Source organism: Triticum dicoccoides, chromosome 3B (genome assembly GCF_002162155.2).
Source record: "Triticum dicoccoides isolate Atlit2015 ecotype Zavitan chromosome 3B, WEW_v2.0, whole genome shotgun sequence".
NCBI lineage: Eukaryota > Viridiplantae > Streptophyta > Magnoliopsida > Poales > Poaceae > Triticum > Triticum dicoccoides.
The window spans coordinates 844,587,796-844,610,900 of NC_041385.1; the positions used below are offsets into that span (position 1 = coordinate 844,587,796).

At 46.2% G+C, this 23,105-nt stretch overlaps 1 protein-coding gene across 1 annotated transcript; it reads right to left on the reverse strand.

The window, feature by feature from the left end:
* Positions 1-7,653: 7,653 nt before the first annotated feature.
* LOC119282622 (uncharacterized protein At4g00950-like) lies at positions 7,654-9,161 on the reverse strand. The gene is made up of 2 exons (XM_037562788.1): positions 8,266-9,161; positions 7,654-7,898 (listed from the first exon to the last, which is right to left on the reverse strand). Exons 1-2 carry the CDS (start codon positions 9,058-9,060, stop codon positions 7,842-7,844), a joined length of 852 nt encoding a protein of 283 aa, XP_037418685.1. The 5' UTR covers positions 9,061-9,161; the 3' UTR covers positions 7,654-7,841.
* Positions 9,162-23,105: the final 13,944 nt, after the last annotated feature.

Sequence of the window (23,105 nt, forward strand, 5' to 3'; positions counted from 1 at the left end):
TGGCGCGCGCGCGCGCCGGCCACACTCCCCTCCCTCTGTCGGGACGAAGACGACAGAGGAGGGAGGCGGGCTGGGCCGCCTGCTGGCTGGGCCGGCCAGCTGGCTGGGCTGCACAGGGAGGAGCCCAGGTAAGCTTCTCCCTTTTATTTTTTTTCTGTTTTCTAATTTCTGACATTTGTTTTGATTTAAATAATATATTAAATCATTTATTTAACTTATGCCAATTTTTGCAGGGGCTAGATATATTATTCCAGAGCTCCTTTAGAATTGGCATAATATTTGGACCATATTTCATATATATAGAAATATATTTCCAATGCAAATATTTATGCATTAATTCCAAATGCCCAAAATAAATGTCCATGAGTCACTAAAAATATTGGTTTGATTTTTATCTCTGTCCAATATTTTCAGAGAGCAACATGAGCATTTTCTTGGACCCTTTTGGAGAAATTTTTATTTAGATCATTTTCAAAATGATTCTGAGGGTTTCACAGATCCCCATTTCAAGTTTCTGATGAAAGAGTAAACATGATGCAACACTCTAATGCATGACTAGCTAGGGTGTGACAAATTACCGGCCGTCGTTTATCGCCGACGCCTCTTTGCCGAAAATGACAGCCACGCTCCGCGTTCGCCCGGTTTCACCAGGGGCTTCACAGTACGGCAATAAAGTCCGACCACCTTTTCGGTCGCTCAGCACCCTAAACTTATAGCACTATATGCATCAACTCCGAATCATGTCTTAGGTCATTGATTGAGTTTGCCCGGCTCCCATGTTTTGGTACCTTATGTTCCGTTCTGTCGGCTAAGGTAGCGCTGGGAGAACTACTGTGATTATGTCCCGGTTCAGCCGGACGAGCACCTCAGTAGAGAAAGCCGAAAACCGACCGTCATGATGAAGCGAGAGTTGGTCAGCTGTTCGAGAGGTTATAAAATCCTTAGAGATTTATTCCACACAACGCCATTATAAATGCTGAGTGCGACGGGTCGGTCTTCTGATCAGGCGCTAATAGAGCCCCTAGTTCGGCCTTCCGAACACTAGGGGCTGCGCCGACCATACTCGAATTCCTATGGCTAAGTGAGAGTAATAAAGCCTTATAGTCCGATTATCTGGTTCGTGAAAAGAGACACCTCCTCAAAAGGACCCAACTAGGGGATAAAGAGCGTCCAGATATATCCCGAACACCCCCGTATTCTTTTTATGAGGGGGCACAAGACGACGACTGGCCAACTCTCAGGATTTGCATACAATAAACAGCCACATAGGAAGAACATATGTTCAAACAAAACAGGCAATATATACACACCATTATCCCATATTACAACAAGCGACACAAATGCCCTCAAGGAAATATAATGTCTTTAGCACACTTGTCCGCCGCAAGGCGGGCCCCTTTCAGTACGCCTTCATAGTAAAGCTCGGGCTTGCGGTGCTCCTTACCCTCCGGCGGCCCCTCAGTCATCAGCTTCTCCGCGTCAAGCCTCCCCCAATGCACCTTTGCACAGGCAAACGCCATGCACGCGCCTTCTATACAGACTGATCGCTTGATAGCAGCTTCTCCACGTCAAGCCTCCCCCAATGCACCTTTGCATAGGCAAACACCATGCACGCGCCTTCTATACAGACTGATCGCTTGATAGCATCAAGCCGAGGACAGGCGCCCACAACCCGCTTAACGAGTCTGAAGTAACTGCTTGGAATCGGCTCCGCAGGCCACAGCCGGACAACTAAGTCCTTCATGGCTAGTTCGGCCGCCTGGTGCAGTTTGACCAGATGTTTCAGCTGATCGATAAATGGCACCAGATAGTTTGGTGCCAGATACTGCGAAATCCCTCTCCGCAGACTTCTTTTCCTCGGTGCGGTAGAATTGCGCGGCATCTGATATGCTGCGAGGAAGATCCGCAAAAGCCCCTGGAAAAATAAGAATTCAGCTTGCCGCTTAGGATTCCTCCCATTATCACATATAACAAGCTAAGAATACATAAGGCCTTACCAGCTGCAACTTTCCGGGCCTCCGGGATGTCCCACGCGGCACCTCGGGCTTCTTCCCGAGCACCTTCCGCAGCCTCGAGAGCTTGGGCGAGTTCGGTTTCTTTCCCTTTTATACTCTGCTCCAAGCCCTCGCTTTTCTTCACAGCTTCCTGGAGCTCTCGCTCAGCTGCGATAACCCTGGCCTCGTGTTTTTCACGAAGCGCCTGTTCGGACTCAGCCTTCTTGTTGGCCTCAGCCAAAGCTTTCTTTAGTGCCTCGTATTCGGCACCCTCTCCTAGAGCACACAATACAAATATTTTTCATTATGCACAACTATTCGTTCGTGCCAACTTCAAGACAAATGTTTTCAACATACCTTGCTTGTCTTCCAATTGCTTCTTCACATGGCCGAGTTCCTCCTCGGCCCGTGTAAGGCTCCGCTTCAGTTCGGACACTTCCGCATTATAAGCGGCCGTCCTCTCTACAGATGCCTGTTTTCACACAACAGGGTATACGTCATTCACATAGGCTCCTGCGAGAGCAGGGGATTTGATCCCCTGCCCGGCTTTGTCTCCTCTGCTGGACAGTGCATCAGGGGCTACTACTCATATCATGACAATTCCTCAAAGGTTTCCTAGGAAACATACCTCAAAAGCCTTTATAAGGCCAAGGCAGGACTCGTTCAGCCCGCTTTCGGCAGACTGAATCTTCTCGACCACCGCGCCCATGAGGGCCCGATGCTCATCGACAATAGACGCGTTCTTCAACGATGTCGATAGACCGCCAGGCAGCTCTGCTCGAACAGAGGACGCCGGTGGGGTAGGCAGGCCCCTCACCATCGGGGGTGGCTGCTCGCTCGATCCCAGAACCCTAGAGGTCCCGGGGGCCGTATCCATCCCCGCGTGTCCGGCACCAGGGATATGTCCTCCCTGGTCCGGGTCTTGTCGAGATGACACCTTAGTGTCGCGCCTGGACTTTGGGGAAGGGGCATGCGGAGGCATCTCGCTCGCCAAGGCGTCTGAGCCCAGTGAATCCTCCGGCGAGGACCGGCCGGCGCAGGACCTTGCCGGACTGTGCAATATGTAGGCAACAGTCAAAACTACTATACCCAAAAACAATCCCGGACGCATATGTGTGTTCGGATACTTACGACTTCTCCATGGGCTGGGCCCTGGGATCCCACTCTGGGCTGCTATCGGCAGCCGTGGGGGATTCCCCTAGGAGGGAATCTTTCCCCCTCTTGGGCGATCCGGCCTCCAGAGATGTGGAGGTCGTCCTCTTCCTCCCGCCATCAGAGTGAGGCTCATCCTCCTCTGCTTCCTCCTCTTCGTCCTCGGACGAAGGATCGTCGCTGGAGTCTTCGGACTTGGCGTCCGAAGCCTCGCGACGGCGAAGGCCACTCCATGTCTTCTTGACCTTCTTGGAGGCCTCTTTCTTTGGCGCCTTGTAAGCCGCGGGGACCAGCATCTTCATCAGAAGAGGTCCGGTCGGCTCCTCCGGTAGGGGGGCTGGACAATGTATCCGCTCCACCTCCTTTATCCATCCCTGAGGTCACAGTGAAACACGATTAAGGTGTCTTCCTCATGACATGCCAGCTGAAGCATGAATAGACAGAGCATGGTTGTGACTTACCGAGCTTGGAGAATGGGATGATTGATACCCACGGTCCTTGGCGGGGCCCGGACATGATTTGCCGGACTTAAAGAGCACCTTCCAGATATCCTTGTGGGAGGAATCATAAAGCTCCTGAAGGGTTTGGTGCTCGGCTGGATCGAACTCCCATAGAGTACAAGCTCGACGCTGACAAGGGAGAACCAGGAGAACTAGCATCACCTAGACTACGTCGACGAGTTTGACGTCCCTATCAACCACACCCTGAATGCGTGTCTGGAGCAGTAACAGCTCATCGGACGAGCACCAGTTCGGACCCTTCTCGGGCCAGGACGTGAGCCGCAGTGGAGCTCCGGATCTGAACTCTGGAGCTGCCGCCCACTTTTTGCCACGTGGTTCGGTGATATAGAACCACTGCTACTGCCACTCCTTGATGGAGTCGTTGAAAGCGCCTTTCGGCCAAACGGCCTTGGGCATCTTTCTTACCATGGCGCCGCCGCACTCTGCGTGTTCGCCACTCACCACCTTGGGCTTCACATTGAAGATCTTCAGCCATAGGCCGAAGTGAGGTGGGATCCGGAGAAAAGCCTCGCACACGACGATGAACGTCGAGATATTGAGGAAGGAGTTGGGGGAAAGATCATGAAAATCGATCCCATAGTAATGCATGACTCCCCGAACGAACGGGTGAAGGGGAAACCCGAGCCCACGAACGAAATGGGGAAGGAACACGACTCTCTCATGAGATTCCGGAGTGGGGACGACCTGTCCCGCTGGTGGAAGACGGTGGCCGATCTTCTGGGCTAGATACCCAGCTCCCCGGAGCTTCTTGATGTCCTTCTCCTGGACAGTCGAGGCCATCCATCTGCCTCCTGCTCCGGATCCGGACATCTTTGGAAAACCTCTCTTCGATGGAGGAGAAGAGTGCTTGGGCGTTAGGGCTCGAACAGAGGGGAATGAGCTAGTGGGAGGAGAAGGCGTGGGTAAAAGAGAAAGAAACCTAACCTCCTTATAGAGGCGATAAATGCTTTTTGTGCCTCCCCACTTGCCTGGTGGAACCCGTCTACCTCTCACTCGCCGCGATTAGTGGCACGGTTAGATTACCCATACCCGTATTGATGAGAATCCCGCAATAAGGGGACACGATCTCTGCTTTGACAAGACGTGTCAAAGAAACTGCCTCGCGATATGCGCTGTAGCTGGTTGTGGGAAAACGGCTCGAATAATGATCCAACCGTAATAACGTGTCACGTCATCAGAAAAAGTTGTCAGCAGATTGCATTTGTGAAATATCATTCTCTCTACGGCGGTGTGTAAAAATCATTTTGGGGATCCGGACACGATTTGAGTGTTTGATAATTACTTTGAAGTATTCTGAGAAGGAACCCGCCTTGCAATACCGAAGACAATATTGCACGCCGGACTCATCGTCATTGAAGCCTGGTTCAGGGGCTACTGAGGGAGTCCTGGATTAGGGGGTATCCGGACTGTCGGACTGTGTACAACGTCCTGACTATTGAAGCGTGAAGATACAAGACTCAAGACTTCGGCCCGTGTCCGGATGGGACTCTCCTTTGCATGGAAGGCAAGCTTGGTGATCGGATATTGTGTTTCTTTTCTTGTAACCGACTCCATGTAAACCCTAGCCCTCTCCGGTGTCTATATAAACCGGAGAGGTTGGTCCTTAGAAGGCCGATCACAATTACAATCATACCATCATAGGCTAGCTCTTAGGGTTTAGCCTCTACGATCTCGTGGTAGATCTACTCTTGCACTACCCATATCATCAATATTAATCAAGCAGGAAGTAGGGTTTTACCTCCATCGAGAGGGCCCGAACCTGGGTAAACATTTGTGTCCCTTGCTTCCTGTTACCATCAGCCTTGACGTACAGATCGGGACCCCCTACCCGAGATCCGCCGGTTTTGACACCGACACTCGTGCATGCCCTTATTCACTGCACTCATGTGCAACACTTCTGGGAAGAAGCGCTGGCTTGGTTTGGCATCAGACTACCTCCTCTTCACCCGGACTCTTGGTCTCGGGATATCTTATGTGATACTCGGTTTGCAGAAGATGATCGAGCAAAAATCATCACATCAGTTGTCACTATGCATAAGTTGTCGCTATGCATAGGCATCCAGTTCTTTTATGTTTCTGTCCCATTAGCTTAATTTTTTATATACCTGATGAAAAGTTTGTTATGCCCTTGGGCTATAATTATGTTCTGATTAAACGATGTTGAGTCATTTCTTAGCATTTTGCCGCACATATGAAAGTAACATATATGTTCGAGTATCATAAAATGTTATAAAACAAACAAAAGGAAAATCATTGTCACACATATGAATATCATACTAACATCATTGTCTCACATACGAGTTCTTGAGAGCAAGTCATGACTAAGGAAGATCTTCAAATTATTACATGGTTCTCCCAGCAAAAGAATACACCATAAAAGGCTAATTATCAATGAAAGTATTATGAGGCATTAGGAAACGAGATTATTAGAGGGGGTGGCATGACTGAGTGGGAAATTGAACTTGGCAGACATCACCTAGGTGGGGGGGGGGGTTATTAGTCCGGTTTGTATACTAATGGCTCTTGCTCATTTTCCATTGATTTCTCGAGGAAGAAGGAATGTGATCAAACCACAACAACATAAGGAAACAATGTTGGGGATTACCACTCCTGGTGTACAAATAGGAACACAGGGATGCATGAAACGTTATGAAGATGCCCCCTTCCTTTTTCCTCCTATAGTCAGCCAGAGCTTGCTCGCGATAGAGCTTGTTGCTTTTGGCAACGTCCAGGATGGAGCTCCAAGATCTAGCAGCAATAGCATCGTGGAAGCGTGGTAGCCACCACACATCGAACCACATTCAGAAGCTCGAAGTGTACGCTCTAATCATACTCCATTAATATCTTCCTTGTTTGCTTATTTCCGTGTTATGTTATGTTTGATATTCATGGTGATCGACAGAAATAATCATGTGCGTGTGCGTGTGTGTGCCGATGAGATCAAACATGGTAGGCTGGTTCGCAAGCTTGGCCTGGAGGCATGTCTGACCAAGTCCTCGTTGTAGAACTGTCATACCAAATGAATTTATGGATTGAATCTCCTTGATTGATCCTAGGTTTCTAATTGCCATGATCTTCTATGATGGTGGAAAGGAATGGAATCCTCTTGGAGTAACCAGGGAGATTCGGTTGATACCATCATCTTGGTATGACAGTTCTGAAACATTAATTAATTTGATTTTCATATCGCCGATCACGGGTGCCGACTCTTGCAAGGTCCGCGTACTCCGAAACCCGACCCGTTTGAACACTGTTTCTAAGGAGGGGAGAAATGTCTCCTCACGAGTTTATTCAAGTGATAGTGAATGATATGCCTGTGGGGAGATCTTTATTACCTAGGGCTGCTTAACAAATGATCAAATCTATCCTCATGATGAATATGTGGGAGGGTAGAAGGCGACAATCTTTTAGTCCATGAGACCGTAACTTCCCAGTTGGGCTAGGGGGAATTGTGGCCCATGGGGGTAATTTTTCCATCATATCAATGTTTTCTTCTTGGGCTTGGTCTTCTTTGCTTCTTTGACTTCGGCTTTCACTTGTTCTTTTATTCTGTCTTCCCATTTTGAGATGGTCTTTTATTCGCTCTTCCTATTTTGACTTGGTCTTTTATTTTCTCTTCCGATTTTTACTTGTTTGGACTTTTGCTGACCAGGTGGTTTGCCTGAACCCGCGGTAGCTTGCTTGGACTTGCATTGACCACCACTTCTTTTGCCCTTTGTTGACCATCCAATGGATGCCATGTAGGACTCGGGAGGGTCCAATACAAAAGTTTAGCTATTCCCTCAACATAGAAGCAAATCATTCCATCATAATAAAGGGATGGCAGCAAAGCCTCTACCCATATGGAAGCAAAGCTTGACGTATCTTTGGCATGACCTTAAATTGACGTTGTATCGCTCTATTTGCGATAAAAATCCATTTAATGGCTAATACAAGTAATGATAAAAATCCTACATCAATACACTATTAGCCTTGCTCTGATATCATTAACTGCAACTGCACATACAACATTGCGACCTTTATTGTGTTAAATTTGCAATAGGTACATCATTATGCTATAAAGTGCATACATGGTTGCTAGCTTTGTTGCATTAAATTGGCAACATATTGCGGCGAATAAAGCAGCTGCATTTTTAGCGATACTTTATCTGTCAGCCGTACAGTGATACTCCCTCTATGTAGGCTTGTAGCTCCATGGACTAATCTGCTTGACGCCCTTGCGGATGTTGGCCTGCCAACAGAAACATTTTTGCATTATTTTATTTGCATGCGTATGTTATTGGAAACAACTGATAAGAACGGGTGTGCACCAAATTTACTTTAATTTCATGGACATCTAGTCTTCTAGATTCTTGAGAAATTTGTGTATTTTCAGTGCAGCAGATAGCTCGAGAGACCGACTAAAACACCAACAGGGGATGGGCAGACGTTGGTATCATGCGTAAAAGTAGTTTTGCTTAAAACCATTTTACTACTTGTCTCTCTCGTATCTATCCATTTCTACGACAAGTAATTCGGGACAGAAGGAGTATAACCAAAAGAGCTACAGTAGAGGAGTGCAAATTCTGTCCTAGGAAGAAACAGAGAAGAGAACTCACCCAGAGATGCGATCTGGACATAGTGGGAAGGCTTCGGTTCCTCCTAAACCTGGTGATCCTCACCGACCCCTTGCCGCCGTCGTCGCCTACCTCGCCATCCTCCGAGTCCTCGCGAGCATCGGCCTGCCTGCGGCTGTGGTCATCAACGAAGTAGGACATGGACGAAGACGACGACGACGAGGACGCCGACGACGCCGCCGGCGAGCAGCATGACGCGTCCGGCGCCACGGCGTAGAGCTGACAGTGGCCGCCCTCCTTGCTGCCCGCTGGTGCCGTCGCCGTTGCCGTTGCCGTGCCCTTCCTCCAAACAAAGAGGCCCCCGCCGGCGCGCAGATTCATCTGACAGCTCGCCGTCCTCGCGATCCTCCTAAGCGGCCTCGGCGGCTTGTTGCTACAACCGCCGCCCAAGTAGGGGCCCTGGAGCACGCTCTTGGGGGAGGGGAGCGGGTGCTCCGCCGCTTGCAGCCGCGGCGGCAGCTTCAGCTTGAGCAGCACGGGGCGCGCATGGGCACCGTGACCGCCCTCGTGACCGCCGGCCACTCTGGCGGCAGTCGCGCCGCCGTCAGCAAGAACCGGGGCTGGGCTCGCGGAAGGGAACAAGAGAGCGCTCGGCCGGGCTGCACGCAGCTTGGGTTTCCCCGGCGCGTCCTCCCAGAGAAACGGCACGGAGGCGTGGGACCGAGACCGGAACGGCGGCGGGGACGGGCACGCCGGCGAGGAGTCGAGGTCGAGCAGCTTGCTGGTAAGCGACCGAGCGCGGACGTGGTAGAGCGCGGGCGCCTTCCCGGTGCTCATCGTCGAAGCCTCTCCCGCTCGCAAGACGATCGTCGTCGTATAACAGGATAGGCGAGTGGTGCAGAATGCAAGGGCTGGTCACACGCGACGAGTGAAGTAGACGGGGAGCGGAGGGCGGCGCGTGTGGAGGCGTGACGCCGATAAATGGAAGGAAGTCGCACGGCATACGCATGGCATGACCCGTGAAATGAAATGGACAAGCGTGGAACGGGCGTGGATGGAGAAACCGATGAAACGGCGCGCCTTGAAGTTTTCAGCGAGGGAGAGAGACAGTGCGGCCGGCTGATGGATGGAGACGCGCATGGCCCGTCGTCTACGCCAAATGCAGCGCTGCCCCGGCTCCTCACCGGTCCATGCAAGGATGCAACGGACAAACAGACTACTTGAATCCCGGGTCTCTCACGGCCAGTCATCCCCGTGAAGTCGCTACAGGAAATAACTGCTACCAGCCAAAACAAATATGTTTGCCGAGCATTCAAAATACTTGGCAAAGGGCAAAAAAAAAAAGAGAAACTCGGCAAATCATGCTGGACTTAGGGCATCTCCAACGCCAAAGCTCAAACAGTCTGGACCGCGCGGTCCGGACGTATTTTACCATCCAACACGGTTCTGTATCGGTCCGCTCGGCGGTCTGGATACACTTTTTCCCGCAAACTGAAAACAAAATGAGGGTGGCTTTGCGGGCATCCGGACCGCTGCTACTTCGCGTCTGACTAACTTGGCCCACCCAAAACCATCCTCCTCTCCTGTGTACTTTCCCGCCCGACGCCAACTAACTGCTTCGTATCAACGCCGTCCTAGAGCGGACGCGGCCTCTCACTGGCACATGCATTAAAACGGCGCACCAGCCGAGGGCACCGCCTGTGCCGCGTTCCCGGTGTCCAGGCTGGACGGATATCTACCACACCCGTTCAAGTCCCATCCGTCCGTATGCCGACATTAAGCAAGCTCGCCAGATGAGGAACCAACCCCGACACCGCGCATTGATGCACCCTGACGCTTGGCCTCACGGGAATTCTCTATTTAAAGACGGCGCTAACTCCACAGCACAACACATCCGCTCCATATCCTCCATCCTTGCACCGCATCAGCCATGACTGCAAGCTCTAGCGCTTTGTGGGAGAGCCATTTGTCGGAGCAGAAGCACGAGGTGGCCACCTTTGCAGCCACCTGGCGGAACGAGCAAGGCATGCCGGTCAGCTCGCCCGAGGTCTCCGACGATGACCCTATGATGGACAGACTCCAACAGCGATTCCATGTGAGACCCCACGCCTGTGCATGTTGGCTTAACCATGGAGCAACGCAGGTGCACTTCGATGGCACCAGGGGAGGAGCATCTTGCGCCGACGCCTATGTCGGTGTTCCGGCAGGCTCAGGAGGAGAAGCGGTACGACATGTTCCTCCTCAAGCCGCACCGGCTGGCGGAGGGCCAAATCTACTTCATCGTTGAGCAGCGGGCACTCTACAAGGCCACGCGTGCTGAAGCCGCCACTTGCAATGTAGAGGCGGCGCACCGGACATGGCCGCACATGCGGCGGCGCAAGCGGTCGAGGATGAGAGCGACGCCAGCTTCACGTCCTACACGCTACCGTCCAACTTTCGGGGGCGCATGTGGCAGGTGGACAGTGACGGACCGTCCACGTCCATCATCGGCCTCAGGTCCACCAGCACCGGTGACGGACAGGTCGCGGACTCCTCGGAGGATGAGTGGGGCTTGGGAGGCGGCAGGGCATTGTGTCTGAAGTGGGCCGGTCCGTCTCCCATGTTCTACTACGTGGACCATCGCATCCTCACTTAGGGGTCTTGAACCCCACCTCCCATGGAGACGGGATATCGAATACAAAGGAAGTGGACGGCGGGCGCCGCTGTAAGATAGGTTTAGGTCCAGCCGCTTTTTTAATGAAAAATGTCCGAAATGTAATGAAAGTTCTTCGATTTATATGAAAATTTAGCTGGTCTGCATGAATTTCGTCTGGTCTGTTGAAATGCGGTTTGAATTGTATGCGGATAGCATTGGATGGCCTGTTCCCGCATCTGTGTCCGAGGACGGATGCGGGACAAAATTTGGGGGTCAATGTTGGAGATGCCCTTATACCACATCGGCAAAGACAACTTTTGTTCTCTCGTGCCTAAATCTTCCACCACCACCATCCTGGATACTCTATGTGAGATTTAATTTCCAAAAACCCTAGCAGCACTCCCTTTTGTTCTCTTGCACAGTGGGACAAATTGATTGTCTCTTTTTTAGGGGAAAAACACCGTCAAGGAGGTTTATATTGCATGCTCAAATATGGATACATCATCCGATAAGGTATCAATTAGAAAGTGATTGTCTTTTTTTTTCAGGGTTATTATAGGTGAGTAGATGTGGTGGTAGTTTAGTCATAAATCTGTACAACCTTGAAGGCAAAGAGATATACCTCTTGGTTTTAAGTGGCTTTGGCTCAACAAGCAGTCTTGTCTTACCCCAGCTCAGTTTCATTGTGAAGGAAGTGGTGGTGGAAATAAGTCAAATCCAACCCCCAAAACAATTTATTTTGGGCTTTTCGCTTAATTTCACAATTAAGCCCCTATAACTTGCAAAAGAACAGGGCCTTAGATTGTGTATTTGATGTTATTTTATTGTTTTTCTATCTCTATTCGCGGAACGTGCGATCTTTTTTGTTATTTTTTATATACACAAAGAAATATATCTTTTGTGAAGTATACATGGTGATCTGGTTTCTTGTAGGATTCAACAAAGAGTTACGTGCTTGTAGATGAAGGAGAAGAATATTTATTTTCTTTTGGAGAAAATGCAACCAAAGAGCATCTTATAGCTGAAATTTACTAAGTAAAACACAATACAATGAAAAGACAGCAAGACACAGAATAATCACAAAAAAATTACATAAAAAATCACATCATCGGTATTCTATAAAAGGACGGATATGATTTGCCTCCGTTGTCATGGCGAATAGGATTTGCCTCCCTCTCCTTCTTTTTTTCTTTTTTTTCCCCGCAAAACAAAAGAGGGAGGCAAAAAATTTCCCCGCAAAACAAAAGAGGGAGGCAAATCCTATTCGCCACGCTTTGTGCGAAGGAATGTCGGTGCAGCAAGGTTCTCTACCTTGGTTCCTCGATTTTAGGAACAGTCCGGAAGGTTCCACTCCATTTTGGCCGGTTTCGTTGTTTCCTTTACTTGGTTTTTTCTGGGGTTTTCCGTACTTCCTTTCCTTTCCGTTTATTGTTTTTTTTATTAACACATAAATTTCAAAAATAGTCATGATTATATAAAAAATGTTCATAATTCCAAAAACAATGTTTGAGTTTTTCATGAAATGTTTGGAAATTTCAAAAAATGTTCATGTTTTGAACACCAACTTGCAAATTAAAATAAAATGTCTGTGTTTTTAAAAAATCAAAATTTAAAATATCATGTTTCCAAAAATGTTTGCACATCTTTGTTTTAAACAAATATTCAAAATTTGAAAAATTGAAAAATACAGGTCCACCTTTTTCGAAAAAATGTTCAATTTTTTAAAATTGTTTTGTCTTCAAACAATGTTCACAAATTTGAAAAAATACTTGTGTTTTTAAAAAGTTTAGATTTTCAAAAAGTACTACACTTTGTAAAAATGTTTGAATTTTCAAAAGATATTCTAAATTTTGGAAAACTGTTCGCCTGTTTTAGAAATGTTCAAAAAATTATAAGAAATAAATCACACATTTAACTATATTTTTCATGTTTTAGAAAATGAAATAGAAAAGTTGAAAATCTGGGACCTAGACCTCTCGCGTCAGCTCGCCACAGCACCCAGTGCAACGTAATAGGCTGGCACAGTCGGGATTCCCTTGTGCGAAAGGGTTGCAATTTGATGCAGTAAGCGTCGTATAAGAGCTCTTATCAAGAAGAACGCATATACCTCTTTTTTTTAACATAGTAAGACGCAAACGCTTGTACATACGCGCATATACTCACTCTGTGAACGCACACACACATCCTATGAGTACCTTCGAGAGACTGAGTCGGCATATCATTTTGAGATTTACAAAGTCACCATAGGCGCCCCGTCGTCGACGGGGACGTCTCCTCCCACTGAAAGCACATCGCAAAGAAATACTGAATAAATCCAGGAATAATGCGAGCACCGGGACTTAAACCCTGGTGGGCTAGGGATACCGATGTCCCTCTAACTATCCAACCACAGGTTGATTCGCATATAACTCTCTTGTTGCGAGGTATACGGTTTCTCGAAATCACTAATTAAGGAGTACTTTTTCCAAAGGTCACTTCCATCATCCTGTGCGCCAGTTGTCATAACCTGAGTGTTTTCTCTTCTTTCATAGGTTCGCCTATTCAAAACATTTTATATTTTAAGTCATGCTTCCAAATTCCGATCTGCTTACACCGTTAGATTTCTTGCATCGAGATCTTTGAAACAAGATCCCATGTTAATATTTTCTGATGAAATTTTTTGTGACAAAACCGAGTAAACCTAGATGAAAAAACACGATCTGGAAGCACGAGGTTTTTTCCCACTTTTTTCACTTTTCGAGAGGCAAGTTGTGCCTCTTGCGGAAGCAAATCTATCTCTCCACGAGAAGCAAATCTATGCCTCTCTCAGAAGCAAAAAAAATAAGTTTTTTTTCTTCCCAAGAAGCACAGTTGTACCTCTCGCAAAAGTAAACATGTGCCCCCACGAGGAGCAAATCTGTGACTCTCATGGAAGCAAAAGAAAATGTTTTTTTTCCTTTCCTGAGTGCCTCTTCTGAGAGCAAATCTATGCCTCCACAAGAAGCAAATTTGTGCCTTTCACAGAAGCAAAAGAAGGAAAACATGTTTTCCCCCTTTTCGAGAGGCAAATTGTGCTTCTCCTGGAGCGAACTTGTGCCTCCACGAGAAGCAAATCTGTGCCTCTCGTGTAAGGGAATAAAAGTGTTTTTTTCAAAAAATAAATTTTGTTTTGTTCTTTCAAAACCTTGAGAAAATAGGGCGAAAACCAAAAATACCCCCAAAAAAGTGCAAAACACGTACAGAAAAAATACTGAGGGAGCACCCAGCACGCGACACGTGGCTGCGGTGAGAGTACGTGGCGGTGGCTGACAGCACACCGTGTGACGCGACCTTAGCCCACCAAAGGCTCCCGCAAGGGGCGTTTGGTTGTATTGCCCAGCTTGCCCATAGCTGAGCTAGCCTAGCTAGCTTAGCTCGGCTGGGCTACCTTTGCCTTAGCAGCACGTTTGGTTCATTGCCCTTGCTAGCAACAGCCATCAGCTAGTCGTTTGGTTGTGCTATGGGCAAGGTAGCTCGTTTTCACAATATCCAAATACAAGTAGCTTATAACAAGTGCATCATCACTACAATATCATTGAAAAAATATCAGTGAAACGGAGAAATGGCTACAGGCAGATCAAGTTGTAAATAGCCATGCAAAAATTCAGCGCAACTTCATGATTGTAAATTTAACACACTCTGTAAACACACTGACACACTCTGTAAACACACTGACTGATAAAGAATTAATCTGACTAACGAGCTTATTTTTCAGGAATGAAAAACTCTGACATCATTACATGCTAGCATGAGCCATGGACATTATTTCCCTAGGAGACGATGCTGGAAGACATACAAAATAATCCTAAACTTTTACAGTAAAATGAATCACACGCCAAGAGGAACATGAACGTGTTCAGGAAAGTTATCACGGACCCAGCGCCGCACAAACTCTTGAATAGCAGCCATCGGCCTCCCCTTCAACATGGACGCCACTTGTTCATTGGTGGCCAAAGATGTCTGTAGTGAAAGTCGTACGAATAGAGGGTATTCTTCCATGTCATCAATTATTTTGAATAAATTCTCATTCGGGTTGGTCACGTGTGTGAAACGCATAGTATCCAACATATCACGCAGAGACCGCGTCATGTCTTGAACTACACTCTCCTCACACTTCACCCTCTTACCTTTATCACGTTTGCCACCTCTAGGACGCTTCGAAGATGAGCTTTCATTATTGGTGTCGTCAGGAAGACAATCTGAATCATATTGTGTTGCAGGGTCAACCTCAATATCAATCGCACTCTTCTCGGTGTCACCAATAAAATCCTTGTCACGAGCATGAACACGGTCATAGGGTGTTTGAAGGACAGTGAACTGTCCGGTAGCATGCTTATCCTGAAATATGAACTCCATCTCATCAAAGTTGGCAATAGGCACATTGATATATTTTGCCCTCTTATCTTTGTTCTGGAAGAGAGGAGGAAGCATGAAAATGTTAGTTATAAAAGACAAAACATAATACAAGATGGAAATATAATTTGACAAAATTTAGATATAATGCTCACGTTCTTCATCCGTACAACTTCAGTATCATCATATAATATTATCTTGTGACATCATCAAAATTGGCACCGCTTAAATTCTTTGCCTCTAGTATGATCTTCCACTGACCTTTCAGCTTATGGAACTTGTGATAAACTTGCCTTTGTGTGAAGGCGCTGGTAAACTTTGCATTGATTTGTTTTGCACACTCCTCATGATGTGTCTCTTTGAAGACAAATTGTTTTCCCTCAGACTGAATCTTCTCTTTGTAGTAACGTAGCATTTCATCTACAACTTGGGGTTGCCACACCACATTGTTACCCGCCATATCCCTGTGGCATCAATTAAATTTTATAATTCATAGACAGAATAACACCTGTGAGATGCATATCGCATTGCACTCGTACCAAGGGAAAGAAATCATGGTTACAAGTTGAAGAAAGAAAACACACAAGTCGTTCTTCTAAGTGATAATACAACTTAGAATCAACAAATTCATACAGAAAGTTTAAAAAAAATCAACCATGTCTAACATTATGCCTATTTCTCCACATATTGGCTGCCATGGCATCCCTATCTCTAAGCACCTCCCTTTGTTCCTCACGTAAATCCCGTTGGACACGGCCAGCTGATCTTGGATATTGCTGAAACCAATTCTGCTCACTGTAGACTAGTTCATCAGGACCCCCGTTTAGTAATATCCAGTTGTGAAGGATACAACATGCTATGACGACTCGAACTTGTGAAGGAAAGGGATAATAAGGCCTAGTTGTCAGAACTTTGAAACGGTTCCTTAAAGTTCCAAATGCCCTTTCAACAGTAGTACGAAGGGATGAGTGCTTTAAGTTGAAAAGCTCATTCTGGGTGCGAGGTCTATTATTACCCCTCCATTCATGCAAATGATATCGAGTTTGGCGGAACGGTGGTAGGAATTCTTTCCTAGCTGCATAACCCGCATCCGCAAGATAGTATTTACCTAACATGACAATATCAGCAATTAATCACTCATTCACTCTGTATGTTATATGTTCACATGTAACAAATGCAGGGGCCTACCTTCAGGGACTCTAAGGCCATTTGGATGCTCAAGAGAATGTCTTCAAACAGTTGAATCGTGTGCCGAACCCTCCCAGCCCGCACAAACATAAGTGAACAATAAATCAAAGTCAACTGCCGCAAGAACATTTTGGGTAGGGAATGGTTTCCTGCCACGAAATTTGTCAACTATCCGAGATGGAACATTACATGGAACATGTGTACCATCAATAGCACCAATACAGTCCTAAACATCCAAGTAACAATTAATTAGTAATACACCTACTGCACTATGAAGTTATTTAAAAATTTATGGGTAACTAGATGGACATTGTACTATACCTTAAAATAGGGATCAAATCGTGGGTTGCCTTGAATTTTTGATGGTGTATCAAGTGTTCGATGCCTAAGCATTTCTGGCCCAAGTTTCCCAATTGCAAATAAAACTCTGTTGAAGTAACGACTCACTGTCTCACCTGACCTTGTGAAATGGAAACTAATGTCCATATTTTTCTTATGATGCCCTATTGTAGTGAGGAACATGGCAACTTGCTCCTCTACAGTACAATGCCATGTATCTTCAAGTGGACCCATACGGCGTAATTTATCACAAAGTTTGAAGAAAACTGATTTTTCCATGCGCAATTCACCAATGCAGTGTTTCTCCTCGCCACAATACAGTTACCGTAGATATGCCATTCTTTCTTTATTTCTCTCTAACAATGAGTATCTTGTAGGGTGACTAGAGTTGCTTAGATATATGATCAATGAACAATATGCCACTACAAAAGCACTGAAGAACGCAATTTTTCTGTTAATTTGCGCATTGTCGTCCATCTATAAATACAAAGAAGATCGAATATTAATGACTCACACAACACGGTGTCGTTAGTATATACAGTCCAGGACTATTGTAGACAAATCTTTGTTCATATAAATGAAAATAAGATGCTGGCACAAGACAAAAATAGAGGAGGCTCTGTTTGTTAAGAAAATACATATGCAGAAGTAATGAATCAGTTCAGATGCATGCTAAGTAGATAGCTCTGTATGCATGATTCAGTACATAGCAAATTAAGGATTCAGGTGCAGATGCATCATACATGTTCAGTAAAATCAATTCATGTCATGCACTCCTATGAGCTAGTACTCAATTGCAGTCCGGCCAAAAATAAAAATCAAGAGCTGGGTGCCTCCCAACAACAGTATCCTCCCCAACCCCAACGCCACAGTGGCTTTATACTAGAGTTTCATATCACCTTAGCTGTACCAATCTAATCCCAAACCAGCTCACCCAACAAGAATCCAACTTTGGATAAGACTGTTGGGGAACGTAGCAGAAATTCAAAATTTTCCTACGTGTCACCAAGATCTATCTATGGAGAAACCAACAATGAGGGGAAGGAGAGTGCATCTACATACCCTTGTAGATCGCTAAGCGGAAGCGTTCAAGAGAACGGGGTTGAAGGAGTCGTACTCGTCGTGATCCAAATCACCGGAGATCCTAGTGCCGAACGGACGGCACCTCCGTGTTCAACACACATACAGCCCGGTGACGTCTCCCACGCCTTGATCCAGCAAGGAGAGAGGGAGAGGTTGAGGAAGACTCCATCCAGCAGTAGCACAACGGCGTGGTGGTGATGGAGGAGTGTGGTGATCCAGCAGGGCTTCGCCAAGCACCGCAGGAGAGGAGAAGGGAGAGAGGTAGGGCTGCGCCAAGAGGAGAAGTTCTCATGTGTTGGGCAGCCCCAAAATCCCCACTATTTATAGGAGGAGGGGAGGGGGCTGCGCCCCCTCTAGGGTTCCCTCCCCAGGGGTGGCGGCAGCCCCTAGATGGCATCTGGTGGCGGCCAGAAGGGGGAGAGGGGGGAGGCGCACCTAGGGTGGGCCTTAGGGCCCATCTGCCCTAGGGTTTGCCCCCTTCCCCACTTCCCTGCGCCTTGGGCCCTGTGGGGGGCGCACCAGCCCACCTGGGGCTGGTCCCCTCCCACACTTGGCCCATGCAGCCCTCCAGGGTTGGTGGCCCCACTTGGTGGACCCCCGGGACCCTCCCGGTGGTCCCGGTACGTTACCGGAAAAACCTGAAACTTTTCCGGTGACCAAAATAGGACTTCCCATATATAAATCTTTACCTCCGGACCATTCCGGAACTCCTCGTGACATCCGGGATCTCATCCGGGACTCCGAACAACATTCGGTAACCACATACAAACTTCCTTTATAACCCTAGCGTCATCGAACCTTAAGTGTGTAGACCCTACGGGTTCGGGAACCATGTAGACAAGACCGAGACGTTCTCCGGTCAATAACCAACAGCGGGATCTGGATACCCATGTTGGCTCCCACATGTTCCACGATGATCTCATCGGATGAACCACGATGTCAAGGACTCAATCGATCCCGTATACAATTCCCTTTGTCTAACGGTATTGTACTTGCCCGAGATTCGATCGTCGGTATACCGATACCTTGTTCAATCTCGTTACTGGCAAGTCTCTTTACTCGTTCCGTAACACATCATCCCGTGATCAACCCCTTGGTCACATTGTGCACATTATGATGATGTCCTACCGAGTGGGCCCAGAGATACCTCTCCGTTTACACGGAGTGACAAATCCCAGTCTCGATTCGTGCCAACCCAACAGACACTTTCGGAGATACCTGTAGTGCACTTTATAGCCACCCAGTTACGTTGTGACGTTTGGTACACCCAAAGCATTCCTACGGTATCCTGGAGTTGCACAATCTCATGGTCTAAGGAAAAGATACTTGACATTAGAAAAGCTTTAGCATACGAACTACACGATCTCTATGCTAGGCTAAGGATTGGGTCTTGTCCATCACATCATTCTCCTAATGATGTGATCCCGTTATCAATGACATCCAATGTCCATGGTCAGGAAATCTTAACCATCTATTGATCAACGAGCTAGTCAACTAGAGGCTTACTAGGGACATGGTGTTGTCTATGTAACCACACATGTATCTGAGTTTCCTATCAATACAATTATAGCATGGATAATAAACGATTATCATGAACAAGGAAATATAATAATAACTAATTTATTATTGCCTCTAGGGCATATTTCCAACAGTCTCCCACTTGCACTAGAGTCAATAATCTAGTTCACATCGCCATGTGATTAACACTCACAGGTCACATCGCCATGTGACCAACATCTAAAGAGTTTACTAGTGTCATTAAACTAGTTCACATCATCATGTGATTAAGACTCAATGAGTTTTGGGGTTTGATCATGTTTTGCTTGTGAGAGAGGTTTTAGTCAACGGGTCTGCAACATTCAGATCCGTATGTACTTCGCAATTCTCTATGTCATATTGTAAATGCTACTTCCACGCTCCACTTGGAGCTATTCCAAATGGTTGTTCCACTATACATATCCGGTTTGCTACTCAGAGTCACTCGGATAGGTGTTAAAGCTTGCATCGACGTAACGATTTATGTCGGACTCTTTATCACCTCCATAATCGAGAAACATATCCTTATTCCTCTAAGGATAACTTTGACCGCTATCTAGTGATCCACTCCTTGATCACCTTTGTACCCTCTTGCCAGACAAGCGGCAAGGCACACATCAGGTGCGGTACTTAGCATGGCATACTGTAGAGCCTACGCCCAAGCCTAGGGGACGACCTTCGTCCTTTCTCTCTTTTCTGCCGTGGTCGAGCTTTAAGTCTTAACTTCGTACCTTACTACTCAGGCAAGAACTCCTTCTTTGACTGATCCATCTTGAACACCTTCAAGATCATGTCAAGGTATGTGCTCATTTGAAAGTACCATTAAGCGTTTTTGATCTATCCTCATAGATCTTGATGCTCAATGTTCAAGTAGCTTAATCCAGGTTTTCCTTTGAAAAACACTTTTCAAACAACCCTATATGCTTTCTAGAAATTCTACATCATTTCTGATCAACAATATGTCAACAACATATACTTATCAGAAATTCTATAGTGCTCCCACTCACTTATTTGGAAATACAAGTTTCTCATAAACTTTGTACAAACCCAAAATCTTTGATCATCTCATCAAAGTGCACATTCCAACTCTGAGATGCTTACTCCAGTCCATGGAAGGATCGCTAGATCTAGCATACCTTTTAGCACCCTTAGGATCGACAAAACATTTCTGATTGTATCACATACAACCTTTCCTTACGAAAACTGGTAAGGAAACTCGTCTTGACATCCATCTGCCAGATTTCATAAATGCAGCTAATGCTAACATGATTCCGACGGACTTAAGCATCGCTACAGATGAGAAAATCTCATCGCAGTCAACTCCTTGAACTTGTGAAAAACTCTTTGCCACAAGTCGAGCTTCATAGACGGTGACATTACCGTCCACGTCCGTCTTCTTCTTAAAGATCCATTTATCTCAATGGCTTGCCGATCATCGGGCAAGTCCACCAAAGTCCATGCTTTGTTCTGATACATGGATCCTATCTCGGTTTTCATGGCTTCTAACCATTTGTCGGAATTTGGGCCCACCATCGCTTCTCCATAGCTCGTAGGTCCATTGTTGTCTAGCAACATGACCTTCAAGACAGGATCACCGTACCACTCCGAAGCAGTACGCGTCCTTGTCGTCCTACGAGGTTCGGTAGTGACTTGATCTGAAGCTTCATGATCACTATCATAAGCTTCTACTTCAATTGGTGTAGGTGCCACATGAACAACTTCCTGTGCCCTGCTACACACTAGTTGAAGTGGCGGTTCAATAACCTCATCAAGTCTCCACCATCCTCCCACTCAACTTTCCGAGACAAACTTTTCCTCGAGAAAGGACCCGATTCAAGAAACAATCCTTATTACTTTCGGATCTGAATTAGGAGGTATACCCAACTGTTTTGGGTGTCCTATGAAGATGCATTTTATCCGCTTTGGGTTCGAGCTTATCAACCTGAAACTTTTTCACATAAGCGTCGCAGCCCCAAACCTTTAAGAAATGACAACTTAGGTTTCTCTAAACCATAGTTCATACGGTGTCATCTCAACGGAATTACGTGGTGCCCTATTAAAGTGAGTGCGGTTGTCTCTAATGCCTAACCCATGAACGATAGTGGTAATTCGATAAGAGACATCATGGTATGCACCATATCCAACAGGGTGCAGTTATGATGTTCGGACACACCATCACACTATGGTGTTCCAGGCGGTATTGGTTGTGAAACAATCTCCACAATGTCTTAATTGTGTGCCAAACTCGTAACTCAGATACTCATCTCTATGATCATATCATAGACATTTTATCCTCTTGTCACGATGATCTTCAACTTCACTCTAAAATTACTTGAACCATTCAATAATTCAGACTTGTGTTTCATCAAGTAAATATACTCAGTATCTACTCGAATCATCTGTGAAGTAAGAACATAACGATATTCACTTCATGCCTCAGCACTCATTGGACTACACACATCAAAATGTGTTACTTCCAACAAGTTGCTTTCTTGTTCCTTCTACCGAAACCGAGGTTTTCAGTCATCTTGCCCATGTGGTGTAATTTGCATATCTCAAGTGATCCAAAATCAAGTGAGTCCAAACGATCCATCTGCATGGAGTTTCTTCATGCGTATACACCAATAGACATGGTTCGCATGTCTCAAACTTTTCAAAAAACAAGTGAGTCCAAAGATCCATCAACATGGAGCTTCTTCATGCGTTTTATACCATTATGACTTACATGGCAGTGCCACAAGTAAGTGGTACTATCATTACTATCTTATATCTTTTGGCATGAAAATGTGTATCACTACGATCGAGATTCAATAAACCATTCCTTTAGGTGCAAGACCATTGAAGGTATTATTCAAATAAATAGAGTAACCATTATTCTCCTTAAATGAATAACCGTATTGTGATAGACATAATCCAATCATGTCTATGCTCAACGCAAACACCAAATGACAATTATTCAGGTTTAATACTAATCTTGATGGTAGAGGGAGCGTGCGATGTTTGATCACATCAAACTTGGAAACACTTCCAACACGTATCGTCAGCTCACCTTTAGCTAGTCTCCTTTTATCTCGTAGCTTTTATTTCGAGTTACTAACACTTAGCAACCGAACCGGCATCTAATACCCTGGCGCTACTAGGAGTACTAGTAAAGTACACATTAACATAATGTATATCCAATATACTTCTATCGACCTTGCCAGCCTTCTCATATACCAAGTATCTAGGGTAATTCTGCTCCAGTGGTTGTTCCCCTTATTACAGAAGCACTTAGTCTCGGGTTTGGGTTCAACCTTGGGTTTCTTCACTAGAGCAGCAACTGATTTGCCGTTTCATGAAGTATCCCTTCTTGCCCTTGCCCTTCTTGAAACTAGTGGTTTCACAACCATCAACAATTGATGCTCCTTCTTGATTTCTACTTTCGCGGTGTCAAAAAACATGAATACCTCAAGGATCATCATCTCTATCCTTGATATGTTATAGTTCATCACGAAGCTCTAGCAGCTTGGTGGCAATGACTTTGGAGAAACATCACTATCTCATCTGGAAGATCAACTCCCATTCGATTCAAGTGATTATTTCACTCAGACAATCTGAGCACAAGCTCAACGATTGAGCTTTTCTCCCTGAGTTTGCAGGCTAAGAAAATTGTCGGAGGTCTTATACCTCTTGACGTGGGCATGAGCCTGGAATCCCAATTTCAGCCCTCGAAACATCTCATATGTTCCGC

Excerpts from the sequence above, each read along its gene's own strand:
- LOC119282622 (XM_037562788.1), bottom strand. The coding sequence starts at position 9,060 with ATGAGCACCGGGAAGGCGCCCGCGCTCTACCACGTCCGCGCTCGGTCG. Across the intron at positions 7,899-8,265 it reads TGTCCAGATCGCATCTCTGG|GCCAACATCCGCAAGGGCGT; the intron begins GTGAGTTCTCTT and ends TTCTGTTGGCAG.